Genomic DNA, 19344 nt, shown 5'->3' with positions numbered 1-19344 from the left:
GTCGACTCTAACAGCCCCTGGCCTCTGACAGCCAGACCTTGGACATTGTCACCAGGACTCAGGGAAGTAGCATTCAGATTCAAAACGTTCACAAACGACTGCTTTGCTCTTAAAAAACATGTTTCCTTATACAGGATGTGCAAACTGACATCTTTTTCTTCCCTCAAGAATTCAGGCATGGTGCTATTTCTTTCTTTAAGTCTGACAAACACAGCCAGTTCTTCCTGCTTCTCACAGGAGTGGAGGTCAATGAAATCCCTAATCACAGACAGAGGGCTGATGTAGACAGGATCTGAGCCTGTGTCCCCTGTAGTGGAACATTGGAAAGGGGGGTGGAGGCAGGGGAGACTGTTCTGGAAACAGGAACACTGGCAGAGAGGCCACAGCACAGAAAAAGGGGCTGGGCTTCAGCCTGATTCCAGGCCCCTCCACCTTCCTTCCTTCCTGCTTTTGTTCATTGTAAGACAGGCGAGAAAGCAACACTCCCTAGAGAGAAACGAGGACATTTCAGAGTCAGGATCAAAGGAGAGTAGAGATAGAATGTGTCACAATAACAAAGCCAAGGGAGGTGCATATGCTAATCACTAGCTATGACAACCATTTGATCACTCCCTATTGTTTGTTCACATGTATGAAAACATCCCCTTAATGTATATAACTGATGTATTAATTGAAATATTAAGGGGCCAGTGCTGTGTTCAGAGGGTCAAGCCCCCTGTGTCCATGGCATCCCACATGATTCAAGTCCCAGCTGCTCCACTTCCCATCCAGCTCCCTGCCGCTGTGCCTGGGAGAGCCGAAGATGGCCCAAGCTCTGGGGTCAGAGAGTTCCAGGTTCATGGCTCCCGCCTGGCCTAGCCCCAGCTGTTGTGGCCATTTGGGGACTGAACCAGCCAATGCAAGATTTCTTTTTCTTTCTGTCTTTCCCTTTCTATGTATCTCTGCCTTTCAAATAAATACATCTTTTAAAAATATTGGTTAAAATATAAGACAGATGTAACACAAGAAGCAAAGAACATATAAAAAAAAAGCAAAGATCCATATAACTCTTCAATCCACACTAAACAACTCCAAACATTTTTTACCGCCGTCACCTCGTTGCTGTGAGTGAAGAATTTAGTTTTTCTTTCATTCACTTCACTTTATCCCGTGCCCCGCCCAGAGAGGCCAAGAGAGGAGGGGGTTTTCAGCTGAGGATCTAGAAAGCTGGGAAGGCCGGGGTGTCTGACCTGGGCCTGGCAGGGTCAGTAGACCAGACAGCTTTCACGGGCTGAGGTTTTGTTTGTGGCCAGATCCTGAGCGAGATGACTGGATGATGGCAGCAGACGTTGGTTTTGTTTAGTCTGTAGCGTGTTATATATATACACATATAATTATAAGTTGCCAGTATTGAAAAACTAGATTAGATGAAGACGCATGTCCTCTTGGAAAGCTGAAAGGCTCCCTGTCTGTGCCCACACAGCTACAAAGGCACCTTGTGAGCGGCGTGGGCGGGCCTTGTGCTCCTCTGTTCTCTGTGGCTCCCACAGGCCCCCACGTCCCACACGCCAGCTGCTCTGGTGCCACGCCCGGTCTCACGGCAGAATTAAAAGAACAGTGGGACACGTCTTGGTCAGTATCTCTTCCAGAACTAGAGAAAGGGAACAGTGTCGGAAGGCTGCGTGCTTCAGGGAGAACAGCCAAGGGCACTTTTTGTGCACATGAGGCCTGGTCTCTCACACCCAGCCACTTTTGCTTTCATCGGCTGAGACCTCAGGGGCAATCAGCTTTTCACCTCTGGTTTAGGAAATTTCAACGGTCACTTTAGCCATTTCAGCAAAGAGAATTTGGAAGAGCAGGCTGGGATTGAAGCATGGAAAACAGTCCTAAGTGCTGTTAAGAACTGAATGGGGGGAAGGGTCGGCATTGTGGCATACTGGGTATGGTACCCGTTTGAGCACTGGCTGCTCCACTCTGATCCAGTTGCCTGCTAATGGTCTGGAAAAGCAAACCCTTGGGCCCCTGCACCTACATGGGAGACGTGGATGCAGTCCCTGGCCCAGCCCTAGCTGTTGTGGCCACTTGGGGATGGAAGATGGTTTTCTCCCTCTCTCTCTGCGACTCAGTCTTTCAAATAAATAAATCTCAGCGTTGTCTTAATCTCCGACGTGAATGGTAACGGAGACAGGGCTCTGGTGGCCTCACAGAGGAAGAGGGGGCAGCGTTGGAGGGCGCAAGGCAGGTCGTGGGTGGGCATAAACAAGGGGAGAGAGACTCAGCCCTGCTGAGGCTTTGATAGCCAGAGGGCGAGAAAGTAAGTCTGTAGTTTAGGCCTCTGTGCTGTGTGAATCCTATCAAGTGAAGCCCGGTTGCAGCGGGATGCGTGGAAGAGAAAGTCTCTCTCCAAAGAAGGTAGGCGAGTGGAACTTTGGAAGAGAACTCACAGGTGCTTAAAGGAAAAGGGCAAAAGGAAGACTGCGAAGTGACAGATGACCAGGCTGACAGCGGCCTGTTCATGGTGGGCGAACTGCGCCTTAAACCGCGTGATTATCGTCCTCCCGGGTCAGACAGGGGGCGGGCAGCAACCCCGCAAAAGCCACCTGGAGACGGTCGGTGCTTCTGAGGACCGGAACCAGAGAGCGTAATCCTGTTGTCTGGTCCTAGGGTACAGAACGTTCAGTTTGTATTGAGCAACTCAGACCACACCCAACACGACCGTCTCTCCGTCCACCCCGCCCCCCGCCGGCCTGGCACACGCGGGTTCCTGCGGATGCGGGGACAGCGGGGTCAGCGTCGCTCCGCGGAGCCTCCCGCCCCAGTGCCAGGCGGGAGGGAGCCGTCCGCGGGCCGCGCTCCTGCGCCCTGGCCACGAGAGGGCAGCGCGTCCGGCTCCGGAGCGGCCAGGGGCGCCCGCGTCGGGCAGGGCACTTCGGGGACCCGCCCGCAGGACCCGGGCCGGCTCGGCCGTGCCAAAGCCCCTTCCCCGGCCTCGAGCCCCCTGCCCTGCCCCGACCCTCGGGCGCGGCTGCCTCACCCCGCGCGCGGGGCTCTCCGGCTTCCGTCACAGGAACCTGAGGGCGGCTCCCACCGTCCACACTGGGAGCGCGGGATCAGACCTGAGAGCCGCGCCCGCCTGAGTCCGGCTCCCACCGTCCACACTGGGAGCGCGGGATCCGACCTGAGAGCCCCGCCCGCCTCTGTCAGAGCACGGACCTCCCACCGTCCACACTGGGAGCGCAGGACACACTTCCAGATCCGCGTCTGCCTCAGAGCACGGACCTCCCACCGTCCACACTGAGCGCGGGACCACCGGACCGAGCGCCGCGCCCGCCTCAGAACCCCGACCTCCCACCGTCCACACTGAGCGCCGCGCCCGCATCAGAGCCCCAGCTCCCTGTACAGGAGGGCGCCCACTCTGAGAGCGCGGGGACCCGAGTCGGCGGCTCTTATCCTAAAGCTTCATGTCCGCGCCGCGCCCACCCCTTCCCGGGCACAGTGCAAGGACTAAAGCCCAAGCCCCCCACCGAGAGGCGTCCTCCGAGCAGTACCAGGGCTGACGGAAAAGCCGCCATTCCACTTCCGCGCCACCGCTGGCACTGGCCAATCACGGCGGGGGGCGGGTGCTCGGACGGCTCCGCCGCCCAATCGGGTCGCCTGCGGATGCGGGGAAAGCGGTGACGGGCAGATGCCTCTGCCGCTTCAAGACCTCGCCCCTCACTCCCACCACACGACATAACACAACACAACACAACACAACACAACAGCACAGCTGCTTCTCCTGAGAACGTGGTGGCTCTGAAAAGAGCCTTTGGGTCCGCCACGAGTCGATGACGAGCGTCTACTTGGAGCTGGTGTACTTGGTGACGGCCTTGGTGCCCTCGGACACGGCGTGCTTGGCCAGCTCGCCGGGCAGCAGCAGGCGCACGGCCGTCTGGATCTCGCGCGACGTGATGGTCGAGCGCTTGTTGTAGTGCGCCAGGCGCGAGGCCTCGCCGGCGATGCGCTCGAAGATGTCGTTGACAAACGAGTTCATGATGCCCATGGCCTTGGACGAGATGCCGGTGTCGGGGTGCACCTGCTTGAGCACCTTGTACACGTAGACCGAGTAGCTCTCCTTGCGGCTGCGCTTGCGCTTCTTGCCGTCCTTCTTCTGCGCCTTGGTCACCGCCTTCTTGGAGCCCTTCTTCGGGGCCGGCGCCGACTTCGCGGGCTCGGGCATGCTGCAAACCTCTGAGTCTTCTAGCGCGAAGAAACCAAGTGTGGGCCAGCGCACCCACCCTGACTATTTATTTGCTGCGAATGCAAATGAGGGGTTGCAGCGAGGCGGATTTTCATTGGCTCGTTTAGTGTCTTCCTCTCTGATAGGCTAGCTTTGATCCTGCACTCTGATTGGTTCCTTTTGCATCTCCCGCCTCCGGGACGATGGCCTTTGAACTCGTTACGTTTTACGGAAATTGGGAGCGGGCCTGGCTCTACTGCTGCTTTCTGATTGGCTGCAGTTTGCATCCGGCCACTGGCATAGGCTGCGTCAGGAAACCACAGCAGGGTATAAGTAGCTGGTAGCGCCTCCACTTGATCACGTTGCTGAGGCTCGATTTAACAGCTGAGCATGTCTGGACGCGGCAAGCAGGGCGGCAAGGCGCGCGCCAAGGCCAAGACGCGCTCGTCGCGGGCCGGGCTGCAGTTCCCCGTGGGCCGCGTGCACCGGCTGCTGCGCAAGGGCAACTACGCCGAGCGCGTGGGCGCCGGCGCGCCCGTGTACCTGGCGGCCGTGCTCGAGTACCTGACGGCCGAGATCCTGGAGCTGGCGGGCAACGCGGCGCGCGACAACAAGAAGACGCGCATCATCCCGCGCCACCTGCAGCTGGCCATCCGCAACGACGAGGAGCTCAACAAGCTGCTGGGCAAGGTCACCATCGCGCAGGGCGGCGTGCTGCCCAACATCCAGGCCGTGCTGCTGCCCAAGAAGACCGAGAGCCACCACAAGGCCAAGGCCAAGTGAGCGCGCGCCGCCCGCCCCGGCCCGCGCCCGCACCAAAGGCTCTTTTCAGAGCCACCACGGCGTCCACGAAAGAACTGAGCACTCGGTCACAACAATGGAAATATGAAAACTTGTACTATTAAGCACGAAGACAAAGTAGTGCTGGATTTGCAGACGGAGAACCGGCTCTTGTGTCCGCTGGTCACTCCCTACACCTACAAGGTGACCCGTTGTGTAAAGCCAGGGCTTCTTGAACTGTGTGGTGCAGGGGGTCCAAGCATTCGAAGTAGCTTTTGTCTGCTTCCCTAGGGACGGGAGTGGGCTAAAGAACGCGGATATTCGCCCCATCCCCGGCTCTGGTGAAGTCAAGCCGGCGTGCCCAGCTCCGTTGACCCGGGGAGTTCTGAGTGCGCACAGATACTCTGCCCTGGGCCGGGAGGACGAGGCGACACGCGCAGGTCTCCCTCGGTCTGCCGGTGCCGGGCTTCCGCGAGCACTGGGACGGCTGTGGGTGCTGGCGCCGCGGGAGCCCACCGGCGCAGGTCCACCTGCACTGTCCGGTGGGGTCCGATGGACTCCGACTCTGCCTTTACTGTCCCTTGACTCAGGGCCTGCGGGACTCTACGCACCCTCCCCGGGCGAGCAGCTCTCCCGGCGGGGCCGACGTGCCGGGCTAACGTTACCGCGGCTGCAGGGAGTCCAGCGGCAGAGGCGTCTGCCCGCCTCCGCTCCCCGGGGCCGCTGACGGCCCTGATTGGGCGGCGGCGCCGTCCGAGAGCCCGCCCCCGGTCCTGATTGGCCAGCGCCTGCCGCGGCGCGGAAGTGAAATGGCGGCTCTCCGTCAGCGGCGGAGCTGGTCTCGGGGGGCTGGGTCTCTAGTCCTCGCGGAAGTGAAATGGCGGCTCTCCGTCGGCGGCGGAGCTGATCTCGGGGGCTGGGTCTCTAGTCCTCGCGGAAGTGAAATGGCGGCTCTCCGTCGGCGGCGGAGCTGATCTCGGGGGCTGGGTCTCTAGTCCTCGCGGAAGTGAAATGGCGGCTCTCCGTCGGCGGCGGAGCTGATCTCGGGGGCTGGGTCTCTAGTCCTCGCGGAAGTGAAATGGCGGCTCTCCTTCGGCGGTGGAGCTGGTCTCGGGGGGCTGGGTCTCTAGTCCTCGCACCGAGCCCTGGAAGGGGTCGGGGCGGCGCGGACAGGAAGCTTCGGGATAAGAGCCGGGCGAGTCGGGTCCCGCGCTCTCAGAGTGGGCGCCTGACGGGGCAGGGAACCGAAGCTGAGGCGACCGCGGCTCTCAGGCCGGGGTCCCGCGCTCCCGGAGGGGACGGTGGGAGGTCGGGGCTGAGGCGCGCGCGGCTCCCGGGCCGGGGTGGGAGCCGTTCCTCAGGGACCCCGAGGGAAGCCGGGGAGGCTACGATCGCGCCGCTCCGCGTTCGCATCCAGCTGAGGCGGTCAAAAGAGTCGAACAAAAACGCGTTTCCTGAAGAACGGTTCGCGCTCCATTCAAAAATCCTCTCCGTGGGCGGAACACGACCGCGATTGGTCCAAAGCAGCGAACGAAATGTGACGTCAGGAGCCGTGACCCGGATCCGAAGGGCGGGAATAGCCAAACGCACACTGGAGTTCCCTCCAATCGGGTTCCGCCCGCCACAGCTCTGCCCAATCAGGGCCGGATGAGCAGTATAAGTGCTGGCCGCCGGCGCGGGCTCTCGGTTGCTCGCTCTCGCAGCGCGTAGGATTCTCAGGCATGGCCCGCACGAAGCAGACGGCGCGCAAGTCGACGGGCGGCAAGGCGCCGCGCAAGCAGCTGGCCACCAAGGCGGCCCGCAAGAGCGCGCCGGCCACGGGCGGCGTCAAGAAGCCGCACCGCTACCGGCCCGGCACGGTGGCGCTGCGCGAGATCCGGCGCTACCAGAAGTCCACCGAGCTGCTCATCCGCAAGCTGCCGTTCCAGCGCCTGGTGCGCGAGATCGCACAGGACTTCAAGACGGACCTGCGCTTCCAGAGCTCGGCCGTCATGGCGCTGCAGGAGGCCTGCGAGGCCTACCTCGTGGGGCTCTTCGAGGACACCAACCTGTGCGCCATCCACGCCAAGCGCGTCACCATCATGCCCAAGGACATCCAGCTGGCGCGCCGCATCCGCGGGGAGCGGGCCTGAGCCTGGCGCCCGCCCCCCCCCCGCCCACACCCCAAAGGCTCTTTTCAGAGCCACTTTCTTTGTCATAAAGAAGCTGCACGCTGCGATTCAGTGTATATTCCCCGAAGCTATCACGTTGCTGCCTAATGCTTAGCTGCAAAACACGTGGTCCTGAGTCCTTTCGGACAACGCTAGGGTTGTGATTTAGCCAAGTGAGTGCATGCTCAGCTGCTTAAAGCGCTTAGACGGGAACACTTTGGAGGTAGCTTTGAGGTTAGCTGGTTGTACTGTTGGCAATGGCGTCTCCACTGTTCTATTAATAGGTAAGGGGCCATTGTAATGGAGAGGAGAACAACCTAGGCCTGGCAGTTTTAGTGTTTTCCTAGAGTCGAATAGTAGCTAGTGGGCCTCAAGTTTTCTTAGTGTTTTGAAACATTTGTGCTTGGCTATTTCTAGGAAATCATTGTTCGGGTGAGATGAGCATCCTGACTGTCCAGTGTTAATCCACCTCCTGGAATGCTATGGATGAAACAATTGCTCTCCTTTGCACTCATTCTGAGATGCTGCGAAAAAACCCTTTTTATTTAGGAGTTTCCAGGAGCCTCAAGGCAGTCGTGTGATAACTGGCATCAGAACCCAGGTGCAGAGCGCTGCAGGAATCCGGGTTTATACTAGCGACTGCACTGAGGCAGAAGACTACCCCCTCCACGTGGGTGCTTCTTAGTGACCCTGACTCTGGGAAGACACTGGCACCCAACAGCTGCTCCAGGAGACAAGTGGTCCCTCACCGATTTGTGAGAACATAAGTTGCTAGGGTCCCATGAGCCTTACTCCATCTTCTGTGTGTTGTAAACTGAACGATCTCGATTCTGCTCGCTGCTACATTCATTCGTAGGAGAGAACGTGATTGCGGCAGGTGCACAGTAAATGGTAGCAGCATGAAAGTCTCGCTGTTTTACTATCTTGACGGACACAGGCAGCTCCCACTCAGCAGGAGAGTCGCTGTGTGCCTGCTACCTCCTGCATTGCATATTCATCCCCGATACTTTTGGTCACCATTACTTTTATTTTCATGATGAGCAGAGAGACTGACAGTTATATAAATGCTCACAATTCCCTAAGTGTTTTCACGGATGTTTAAGTGTGAACCTGAAGCTCTAGGGTTCAGACAGGTCGTACGTTACTCCCTCTAGAATTCTAGTTTTTTCCAAAGGTACCCGCATAGTGGAGGATAAAAGTCGAGCCTTTCAGTGTCCCACAAATGCGAAGGGGAGTTCTGGATAAGCGTTGAGTGGCTGGAGGAAGGGCTGTGGCAGGAGTCCTGGCTTCCTGCAAGTGGAGGGGGCAGAAATTGGATTGTTCTCTTCAGCTAGGAGAGAGACTGGAGTCGTCAGAATCTAATGTGTGGGGTGCTATGAGGTGGTGAGGGCATTTAGTATTTGCAGGCTACAGTTGGTGCTTTGGGGAAATATGTAAAAACCTTCTGATACTTGTTTCCAAATCGGGTGCCCAACTCCTCTTCCCTGGAGCGTGGCTAAATTCAGACTGCCTTCTAATGAACACAGTAAAAGGCACAGAAAGACTGATGGTGAGTGATGGCAGAGAGCAGGTCATACCAGTATTGGAACCTGTTAAGCCAGTCAGTGAGGCCTGATACAACTGGTTAGGGCCCTGGGCTTGACCCCAGGCCTGATGTTAGAAAAGTAAACTAACAGCCAGTGAAATGCTGATTGCTCAGGAAAACCCCTCACCTGGGGCATTCCAAACTGCTACCACACTGTCAACTCACCAAGGAGCCTGCCGACACGTCCCCACCTTACCAGGGTCCCTGTGGCACGCTGCACCTGCCCCAATACGCAGGGACTGCACGCTGCTCAAACTCCGGGCAGGCCCAGCCCTCACTGTTAACCGTCTCCCATAATATAAAGTCTTTCTAGCTAACTAGCTGCCTCTTCCCCTTCTTCCAACTCTAAAACCCTAAAACCTAACAATCGGGTCCTGTGCTTCCTCCTCGGTGTCTCACTCAGGTTGTGTGCCGCCTTTTCCAGCCAGGGACGCCCAGCAGCCACAGGTATGAGAACTTTCCGGACCCCACTCAAGCCTCAGAAAACTTCAGCCCCCCCTCACATCTCATTTCTTGAGAGACCACGACCACATCCATACAATTCAATCCCTCCATTTCTGACCTGCCATCAATGTGTGAGGTCATGTTTACTGTTTGAAGCTGCCAACATTTGGGGAAATGTGTCACAGCACAGGTAAGTAACTGGTGCAAGAGAAAAATGAGAGTGAGGAGATTCCAAGCAGAACCTGCTCGCCTAGAAGACACTCTAAGGTCGTCACAAAACACACCAAACACCGGAGCAAGGGAAAGGGTTTATTGGGGAAAACCCAGCAGACCGCAGAGAAGGGGTGAAGAGGAAAAAGAGAGGAGAGTATAAGAGAGAGAGAGAGAGAGAGAGAGAGAGAGAAGAGAGAGGAGAGGGGGAGAGGAGAGCAGAGAGGAGAGGACAGAGCCACGTGTTCAGGAACAGGTCCTTTTAAAACTTTGCCGGAGGGCGCGCAGGGAAGCAGGAGCAGCGAATCCCATTAGGATGGGGGTGGAGCTTGACAACGGTGGTTGGGCCAGGTGGCCACCTGGCTTCCAGCAGCGGCGGCGGGGGCTAGGGCCTAGGATGGTGTCAGGGTGTAGATCGCGCCCTACACTTTATCGCAGGTTACTCCCTTGCCTATCAATGTCCAGAAATCAGCAGGATGTATTCTTTTGTGATGCCTAGAGAGAGAGGCTGGAAACCACCCACAGAGAGGACGAGCTCAGTTGACTGTTCAGGTGCAGCCGCTGAGCGAGTAGGTGCCTGGCGCCTGGTGTGGTCCCTTGAGCTGCGTCTCGGGTGGCAGGGGTTGCGGAGTATACATTTTGTCTTTTGTCTAAGTTCACCTGGCAATGAAGTCTACGAGGAAGCAATGTGCATGTGAACAGATCCCGGTGCGTAGACCAGCATTCTACCTGTTTTTAGAAAATCACCATTTCTCAGAGGAACAGCTAACAACACACGTGTGCCCTTCCCAGTATAAGCCACAGCGGGGGCATCCGACACGGCCTCTGCTCCAGCTCCGGCCAATTCCCACCCAGCTCGCTGCTGTGGCCGGGGAGAGCAGTAGGAGACGGCCCAAGTCTTGGGGCCCCTGCACCCACTGGGAGACCCGGCAGAGGCTCCTGGCTCCCGAACACTGATAGAATCCGCAGACACCGACTGGAGCTAAGGCGAGGCCAGGGAACTGCCCGGTGAGGGGCAGCACCGAATAACGCAGCAGCAGCCACCGAGAGCACTTCCCACCCAATCAGAAGGCTTCATGTTGGGAAGTGCCGCGTAAGCCCCGCCCCCTGCTCCTGGCCCTGCAGGCGGGACTCAGAGCTGGAACGGAGGGTTCCCAATCAGGTCCGAGACTCCGCTATATAAGCCAGCGGCTCCGCCGACTGCGACGGGTGATTCCGGCAGACGCAGGCATGTCCGGACGCGGCAAGGGCGGGAAGGGCCTGGGCAAGGGCGGCGCCAAGCGCCACCGCAAGGTGCTGCGCGACAACATCCAGGGCATCACCAAGCCCGCCATCCGCCGCCTGGCCCGGCGCGGCGGCGTCAAGCGCATCTCGGGGCTCATCTACGAGGAGACCCGCGGCGTGCTCAAGGTCTTCCTCGAGAACGTCATCCGCGACGCCGTCACCTACACGGAGCACGCCAAGCGCAAGACGGTCACGGCCATGGACGTGGTCTACGCGCTCAAGCGCCAGGGCCGCACGCTCTACGGCTTCGGCGGCTGAGCTGCCCCGCGGCCCCAGACCCCACCCAAAGGCCCTTCTCAGGGCCCCCACAGTCTCTGGGAGCGCTGTACACACCGCGGGACCCGCAGTCCTAATAACAGCAGGAGTTGAAGGGTGGGGTTCCCGGGTGTGGATACGTGGCATCGGGTCGCTGTGCGGCTTGGCCTTGCAGCCGGGCGTAGCGGTCGCTCCAAGTCCTAAGTCGACTGCTCTCGGTGAGGCTTGAACGCTGGCACGAGGGCGTACGGAACCCAATACCTCAATCCCTGTGGAATCCAAACTGGGCAGGTCCGGGCCTGAGCGGGCACAAGGCTTCTGCGCCCAGTACAGCCGTGGGCACTGAGATCAGACCGCTCCCTCCGTGCTCATCACGTGGAAACCGCCACGCTGGGCCGTGTGGCTGCACCACAGCCTGTATAAAGGACACTACCACCTCCTTCAAACACGCAGGGCCTGCTGCTGCAGGCATGGCGCCAAACACGACCCTGGGGTGTCTCCCCCTCCCTTATTCCGCAGCGGACACCCTAACCGCGACCACCCCTCTGCGCACACAGTAAGTCAACAGTTCCCCCCTGGTGACGGCTGTGGGGGCTTTGGAAAGAGCCCTTCGCGCCAATTGAGGCGCCAAGTGAATTAACGCCCTGACTTGCAGCGCCAGCATCGCATATAGGCGCCGGTTGTAGTCCCGGCTGCTCCGTTTCCGATCCGGCGCTAATGTCCTGAGATAGCAGTAGAAAATGTCCCAAGCGCTTGGGCCCTTGCACCTGTATGGGAGACCGGGAGGAGGCTCCAGGCTCCTGGCTTCCCATTCGCTCGGCTCCGGCTGTTGCGGCCATTGGGCAGTCGGATAGAAGACCTCTCGTTTCTGAAAACGCTTTTCAAATAAATATTAAAAAAAAAAAAAAAAAAGGCGCCGCATAGGTTATAGTCCAATCAGGCGCCAGCTCGCGTCCTGACCTGTTAACGGCCTGGGAAAGCACCAAGAGTCGCTAAGAACTTGGGCCCCTGCACCCACATGGGAGCTCCGGTCTTCGCTGTGGCCCAGCCGTAGGAATTGCGGCCACGTGGAGTGTGCCATAGAAGGGAGAATTCTCACTAAAATGGTTTCATAGCCTGGGTGTTAGAACGCCTGACTTTCAAAGGTTCCCTTGCAGTTTCTCCGCGTTATGCAGGGAGAGCTGGTTTAACCCCCCATGACATTTAGGGCCCCTAAAGGCGCCTGCCCCAGGTCTTCGCGTGCCGGTGCGCGGAAGCCGTCCGGGTCCAGTTACGGTACTGCTAACAAACATCGAAACGGAGGCGAAGACGTTCTCCCTTCATTCATGGATTAAACGGGGCGCCAATTGTGCTGGCGTGGAGGCGTGGCGCAGTAACCACCCAATCAGGGAGCGAGGCATCGTCCAATCAGAAGGCGAGGGCTGCTATAAACGCCCGGGCGCCGGCTTCCTCCGCTCATTCTCCCAACTGCTCGGGAATCTTCATTATGGCTCGCACGAAGCAGACGGCGCGCAAGTCGACGGGCGGCAAGGCGCCGCGCAAGCAGCTGGCCACCAAGGCGGCCCGCAAGAGCGCGCCGGCCACGGGCGGCGTCAAGAAGCCGCACCGCTACCGGCCCGGCACGGTGGCGCTGCGCGAGATTCGGCGCTACCAGAAGTCCACCGAGCTGCTGATCCGCAAGCTGCCGTTCCAGCGCCTGGTGCGCGAGATCGCGCAGGACTTCAAGACGGACCTGCGCTTCCAGAGCTCGGCCGTCATGGCGCTGCAGGAGGCCTGCGAGGCCTACCTCGTGGGGCTCTTCGAGGACACCAACCTGTGCGCCATCCACGCCAAGCGCGTCACCATCATGCCCAAGGACATCCAGCTGGCGCGCCGCATCCGCGGGGAGCGGGCCTGAGCCTGGCGCCCCCCTCCCGCCCACACCCCAAAGGCTCTTTTCAGAGCCCCCACAGCCGTCACCAGGAGGGAGCTGTTGACTTAGTGTGCGCGCGGAGGGGTGGTCGCGGTTAGGGTGTCCAGGGAGGGGGCAGGGAGAGAACCCACGGTCGTGTTCGGTGCCGTGCCTGCAGCAGCCGTGGTTGCGTGTTTGAAGGTTGGTAGTGTCCTTTATACAGGCTGTGGTGCAGCCACACGGCCCAGCGTGGCTGTTTCCACGTGACGTGCCGGAGGAGCTGTCTGCTGGTCGGTGCCCATGGCTACTGGGCGCAGAAACTTTGTGTCCGGTCAAACCTTTTTCAAGTTCCTAAGCCATAAAGATTTCCCCAGGTTTCCTGTCACGGTTTGGGGTTTCCCCTGCAACTATATATGATCCCATCAGTTGGTCTTTTTCTCCATGTTTTTGATCGGAAACGGGAACAAGAGCTTTCTCGCTGCGGCTCGCAAATAAGTTAACGACCCGTGGGCCAGAAGCCTCTTTAGCTAGGACAACTTGGCGCGCTTTCTACCAAGTGTACCTGCCCCCAACTTGTTTTCCCCTGTAGAGCTGAAACAGGGTGAGGCTCAACCTCAACGGCCAGCTACTCGCGTCTGATGTGTTACTCCTCCAGCTATTCGCCTACGGTGTGTTACTCTTCCCCTGAGGGCCTCAGCTTAGAAAGCTGTGAGGTTGGCAAGTGAGTAAAACCCGCACATGCACTCCCTAAAGAATGCTGGCTGCATTGTTAACCCCCAGAGCTCCCTAAGGATGGTTTTGGGGGTTTTCCCTGGTCCCTTTCTGAGAGCTGTGCTGGGGACGGTGAAAAGTGCTTAGTGCAAACATTTTCTTAGAGTTTCTCAAAAGGGCCTGTAGCAACATCTGTATGCCTGTGTGGAGGATTATAGAACATGGTGGAAAACGCGGGCAGTAAAGTTCACACATTGCAGACCACATCGTTTCGAACCGTTTAAAAAAGACGTAACAACTTAAAGATTGAGCACCACACAGAACAGGGCACTATCCAGTTCAGACTGCGGTTTGCCAACCTCCTGGGAGATTCTAAAGAGAAAATGGCCTGTACATCGCTGCACAGCTTTCCACTGGCACAAACTAAAATGATTTCAATATGGAACTAAAGTTGCTTGAGCTCCTTTAAAATGCTGCCTGCTCCCCCCTCTTCGAGAGCAAACCCCGCTCCTCATTCCGACCTCATGGCCTTCGTCTCAGTTGTTTCAGGATCCTTTTCTGAACCGTAAGAGCATTCAGCCTCTCGAAAACTGCAGCTCAGCCTTCCACAGTCAGTATCCAATTCGTCTTCCAAAAAATGAGTCTGCAAAAACACCCATACTGGTCCACCCTGGCTGCTTACAGAAAAGAGCACTTGTGATCATGTAGTTCACGCAGTGCTGTCGGAAATCAGTGCAGACATTGGGAAGAACGCTTCGGAGACCAGACATCACCCTACATCTTTAAGCACTCGTGCGCTTATTAGGTTACTAGGCGACCTGGTTCATTTTTCATACTTGAGAGGTTGTTTTGGTAATGCAAATTATCTGTTAAATATCATGTCTATTTTAATAGATTTAAACCAGCAATTAAAGTAAGTATCCTAATTAGGAAATGTACAAAATTTAGAGTTTGATTTCAAGGAGTTGGATTCTAAAGTCAAGGGCTTTTCTGACCCTCCGGTTGCTATTCGCAACAATCGCTCTGAAAACCCAGATTTCCCAAGCTGAAAACCTCATTCCCTGAAGACCTCCTCGGCCCCCATAAACTGTCTTTACAGCCAGTTCGGTGTGACCGGCGTGAGGCTGCAGACAGCCAGCTGCGCACTCCCTGTGCTACTTGCTACAGCTAGAAACAATGTTTCCGTCCAAACCAAGGAACCCAGCGCCGCTCCTCTTCTAGGAATCAAAGGCTGACACTAGGAATAAACCCTTCTAAACGCTGTTCGCTGGATACTTGTTCGAAATTTATTGCAACTTGCAACTAAGTAGCAGGATACCGTCAGCCCAAGGGGTTCTCACCAAACGCCGCAGGGATTTTTAAGAATATCCCGCCTCCATTGCGCTCGGTTGACGAACCCACAAACAAGTCCGTGAACCTGGGGGCTGGTTTCCTCCTTTGGAACGCCTAAGCGTCAAATTCCGTGCCGATGTTTTCTGCATTTAATCGAATTTCGGGGACGAACAAACACAACCTGGAGACGCAGCCTCGAGCGGCGGCGGCCCGAGGGCGGCGGATTGGACGCTCCACCAATCACGAGGCAGCGCCGGCTTATATAAGCCCCGACCCGAGCGAGGCGGCATCGCCAAAACTTGTGCTCTGGGCTCCGCAGCGACTCCTGCCGCCATGTCGGAAGCCGCTCCTGCCGAGACCGCCGCTCCGGCGCCTGCCGAGAAGTCCCCCGCCAAGAAGAAGGCGGCCAAGAAACCGGGCGCGGGCGCGGCGAAGCGCAAGGCCGCCGGGCCCCCGGTGTCCGAGCTGATCACCAAGGCCGTGGCCGCCTCCAAGGAGCGCAACGGGCTCTCGCTGGCCGCGCTCAAGAAGGCGCTGGCGGCGGGCGGCTACGACGTGGAGAAGAACAACAGCCGCATCAAGCTGGGCCTCAAGAGCCTGGTGAGCAAGGGCACCCTGGTGCAGACCAAAGGCACCGGCGCCTCGGGCTCCTTCAAGCTCAACAAGAAGGCAGCGTCTGGCGAGGCCAAGCCCAAGGCCAAGAAGGCGGGCGCGGCCAAGCCCAAGAAGCCCGCGGGCGCCACCCCCAAGAAGCCCAAGAAGGCCGCGGGGGCCAAGAAGGCGGTGAAGAAGACGCCCAAGAAGGCCAAGAAGCCCGCGGCGGCGGCCGTCAAGAAGGTGGCCAAGAGCCCCAAGAAGGCCAAGGCTGCGGCCAAGCCCAAGAAGGCGGCCAAGAGCCCCGCCAAGCCCAAGGCTGTGAAGCCGAAGGCCGCCAAGCCCAAGGCTCCCAAGCCCAAGGCCGCCAAGCCCAAGGCCGCGAAGGCCAAGAAGACGGCCGCCAAGAAGAAGTAAAAAGCTGCGCCGTCTGGCCACCGACCAAGCCCCAAAGGCTCTTTTCAGAGCCACCCAGAGACCTCTGGAGAGAGCTGTCTGTCCACCCTTCGCTCGTGTCCAGCCAGGCTCGCACGTAGCTATGTGGGCTTCGAGTGCCCTACCATTCCACGGAGTGTAGTGTCCCCCCCCACTCGCCTGTCGGGGGTAGCCCTCGCCACCTGGCCCCGGGGGACGTTGGCTCTCCAGGAGCGGTTTCCATGGCTCTGAAAAGAGCCTTCGATGCGGGCACAAGCCGACGCGCAGCTTTAAGCTCGTTGCGGATGGTAACTGCAGGTGCGCGTCTTGTTGCGCACTGCGTAGCCCGCCAGCTCCAGGGTCTCGGCCGCCAGGTGCACGGGCGCCCCCCCCGCTCCGCGCGGTTGCCCTTGCGCAGCAGCCGGTCCACGTGGCCCACGGGGAACTGCAACCCGGCCCGGGATGCCGCGTCTTGGCCTTGATGCGCACCTCGCCTCTGCCTGCCGCGTCCGGACATAGTTAAACACGCAGCCGAAAGCTGCAAGTAGAAAGTAGATTATGTTGCTGCTTCTGCTGAGCGCGAAGAGGTGGCCGTGCGATTGGCTCCTGCGCTGTTTTCATTTAGGCCAATGGAATAGGGTGATGTAGGGTAGAGCCTTCGATTGGGTGACGCATATGTGACGCAGTCGCGGACAGCTAGCTGCCTTGTGTTCTGTGCATAGCGTCCCGTAAATGAAGAGCCGTGGCGGGCTCTTCTCGCCGCCCTCCGTAGGCTGGTTTGTCTTTGCGTCTCCCTCTTGCCAGGAGCTAGGCTGCTAGCTCACCACCAAGGGCCAGTGCAGGCGCATCCACGTACGTATACAAGGCACACCAGCAGGAGCACCCCGACGGCTGCCACTAGTCCTATGCCTCGGGCGTCATGACATCGGGGACCTAGCTTTAATCGGCACAAAGATGAACTAGTGATGCTGAAGTCGAGAAGGAGAATGAAGTTCAACCCAATGAATCCCCTTTTCTCACCAGTTAGGGAGGGAGGGTGGGTCCTCGCCGCTACCGCAGGTGCTGGGCCCGCCATTTACAGGCTGCCGGCGCCTCTGAACGCCTGTCCCTGTGGGGCCGAGGTCCTCTCGCCTCCCCCCGCCTCCATGCCTTTCCCGCGCGGTTCCTCTATCTGGAGTTCCAGCTCCCGTTCACGCTCCTGTTAATCTTTCCCTTTAAGGGACGGCGTTTACTGTTTTCACTTGGTCGCCGTTTTCCGTCTTTTGCGTCTCTGAATCGGCCCCAGGCTTCATTTCCCGCTACTCCCCCTTACTGTGTTTTCCGTAAGAAGGGAAATTGTAAACCAAAAGGCCAGGAGGCCTTTCCTCACGTGCAGGCTCGCAGCGTCCCGGCTGGCAGAGCATCTTGCCTTTGACGTTAAATTAATCGGTGTGGAAACGACGTTCTGCAAACTGCCCAACACCGTCACCGTGCGTGTAGGTATTGAGCTTCCTGTGGCTTCATGCTTCAGGAGTCTCAGAAGTGTACATCCTTTCTAGACTGCCTTTTCCTTTGTAATCCATTTCTAACCAGCATTGCCTGTCTCCTCTATCATGGCTGGCTTATGGGACTTTCACTAGTATCCAGCTTTGAAATCAGGAGACCAGTTCCTAACACATACGGCCACTTGAAGACAAAGAATTTGGCTTCTCTGAAGCTCAGTTTTATGACCTGGAGGAAACAGCAATTCATGGTTCCATGACTGACCTGAGGAGCAGTGAGAATACTTTTGGAATTAAATTGGCACATATTTTTCAAAAAGAGAAATCTTATATGAAAATTCACAGCATTTGAAAATTTTCTTGCACTAAAATAAACTTTTTGTTCTCATTTTTTAAAAACTTTTTGCAGCGCCTTCTATTTGGCATTTTCAATGTTTCACGCACCCCCATTTGCTCACCAACGTCACATTCAGCCCGTGCGGCGCTGGCTGTGCTGTGTTTCAGTTCATTTCCACTTCCAAAGCTACTTAGTGAGTGTATGCTATGTGCCAGGAACTCCCCTGAGGTCAAAGAAACATAGCTGTATAAACAGGAAGAGTTTATTCGTTGGATATTTTCTGATGGGGCTGATACATTAAAGACTGTCAGATAATATTACATTTGTAGGAAGGTGGAAAGCAACACAGAAAGGAGACAAGGGAGAGGCTCTGCCTTTTCCATTTTAAGTAACAGCGTTGCAGAACATCAGCCCTTTTTTTTTCCATTTCAGCCATTTTTAATGAAAGTTGTGTAGGGAAGATTATTCTTATTCCTGCAGCTTCTCAATTGTTTCTTTCTTGTGGTTGCCCCCTCTTCCCTGATTGGGGCAACTTGGCTTTCTGGGCAAGGGTCTTGTTTGTGGTCTTTGTCCAGTTCCAGCCTAATAACACCCGCCTTGCGGGGTGAACGTCCTTGGCCTCTTCTTGCTGCACCCGTCCAGTGTACAGGACGCATCCGTCCCTACAAACACGGCTGACCTTCGTGGTGTCCTGGCCAGCTTGTGCCTCACCATCCCTTCAGAGAAGAATGGACTGCACACTGCACTTCTGTCTCAGCTCTTTGGAACGAGGAAAGCTCTTAGGAGACAGTAGGCCTTTGGGGAAAATTATTGTAGGCCAAAGAAAGAACAGGAGGCCCTGAGGTGCTGTGCAGGGGGTGGAAGGGCACTCCCTGGGCTAGCAGGATCCACAGGACACCAGGTGGCCAGTGTGGCTGGAACCCAGGGAACAAGGAGGAAAGTAAGCCAGAGTGGAGCTACGGGCAGGGGAGGCTCCAGAGCATGGAGAACCTTCTGTGGCACTGATATGGGGCAAATAGGCTAGCAGCTAGATATGTCTGTTTGAGCTGGAAGTCTCTGCAAGCCTGCAGATGTAACACTGTTCCCCGACTTGTCAATCAAGATGGCCCCCTTTCCAGGATGCACCTGCTTCATCTAGGACCTAAGGGGGGGGGGTTGCCATGAAAATGTGGACACTAAGTTTCCTGTGGAACTTGTGGAGGTGCCATAAAACTCCCAGGTGGCTTCACGGCTGTAGAGGCTCCTGTCCCTATCACAAAAGGTGCCAACATAGGGAGTGCATTCTCTCTCTCTCTCTCACCAGGAGACCATGGCTACAGGTGCCACACAGGTGCTCTCCCTCTCTCCCTTTCCACACCTCTCCTCCCTTTGGGCCATCCTCTGGCCCACTCATAACCAGTATTTCTCAGTGTGGGGCAACCCACACTCATGGGTGTGTGTTCATGTTCTCACCTTATGAACAAACTCTGCTGTTACTTTGTACACCTCTTATGTGCCTGCACTTAGTAATCTCATGTTGGCATGAGAGCCTGCAGTAAGATTGATACGCCCTTGCCCACACCAACGCCATCATGGCTGTGGGTTGTGTGGTCATGTAGCCATGCTCTCAGTAGCTGCAGGGAGCTGTGGGGTTGTGTCATCAGCACTGACTTATTTCAAACTCTGGCCTTGGTCTTCA

General features: G+C 57.2%; 6 protein-coding genes across 6 annotated transcripts; 5 read left to right on the top strand and 1 right to left on the bottom strand.

Moving 5' to 3' along the window:
• Positions 1-3766: 3766 nt before the first annotated feature.
• Positions 3767-4260, bottom strand: LOC100347785 (histone H2B type 1-C/E/F/G/I). The gene has a single exon (XM_002721625.5). The coding sequence runs from the start codon at positions 4196-4198 to the stop codon at positions 3818-3820; it is 381 nt and encodes a 126-aa protein (XP_002721671.1). The 5' UTR covers positions 4199-4260; the 3' UTR covers positions 3767-3817.
• A 300-nt stretch (positions 4261-4560) lies between these two features.
• LOC138849852 (histone H2A type 1-H-like) lies at positions 4561-5026 on the top strand. The gene has a single exon (XM_070074897.1). The coding sequence runs from the start codon at positions 4589-4591 to the stop codon at positions 4979-4981; it is 393 nt and encodes a 130-aa protein (XP_069930998.1). The 5' UTR covers positions 4561-4588; the 3' UTR covers positions 4982-5026.
• Positions 5027-6146: 1120 nt separating this feature from the next.
• Positions 6147-7158, top strand: LOC100353127 (histone H3.1). Its single transcript, XM_070074896.1, has one exon. The coding sequence runs from the start codon at positions 6700-6702 to the stop codon at positions 7108-7110; it is 411 nt and encodes a 136-aa protein (XP_069930997.1). The 5' UTR covers positions 6147-6699; the 3' UTR covers positions 7111-7158.
• A 3410-nt stretch (positions 7159-10568) lies between these two features.
• LOC100345719 (histone H4) lies at positions 10569-10959 on the top strand. The gene has a single exon (XM_008248475.4). The coding sequence runs from the start codon at positions 10598-10600 to the stop codon at positions 10907-10909; it is 312 nt and encodes a 103-aa protein (XP_008246697.3). The 5' UTR covers positions 10569-10597; the 3' UTR covers positions 10910-10959.
• A 1399-nt stretch (positions 10960-12358) lies between these two features.
• On the top strand, positions 12359-14983 carry LOC138849851 (histone H3.1). The gene has a single exon (XM_070074894.1). It carries the CDS (start codon positions 12393-12395, stop codon positions 12801-12803), a length of 411 nt encoding a protein of 136 aa, XP_069930995.1. The 5' UTR covers positions 12359-12392; the 3' UTR covers positions 12804-14983.
• A 134-nt stretch (positions 14984-15117) lies between these two features.
• On the top strand, positions 15118-16932 carry H1-5 (H1.5 linker histone, cluster member). Its single transcript, XM_002721618.5, has one exon. The coding sequence runs from the start codon at positions 15174-15176 to the stop codon at positions 15849-15851; it is 678 nt and encodes a 225-aa protein (XP_002721664.1). The 5' UTR covers positions 15118-15173; the 3' UTR covers positions 15852-16932.
• The last annotated feature ends 2412 nt before the right edge of the window (positions 16933-19344 follow it).

The sequence above is a fragment of the Oryctolagus cuniculus genome, chromosome 5 (genome assembly GCF_964237555.1).
Source record: "Oryctolagus cuniculus chromosome 5, mOryCun1.1, whole genome shotgun sequence".
Lineage (NCBI taxonomy): Eukaryota > Metazoa > Chordata > Mammalia > Lagomorpha > Leporidae > Oryctolagus > Oryctolagus cuniculus.
This window is presented reverse-complemented; position numbering and strand designations above follow the sequence as displayed.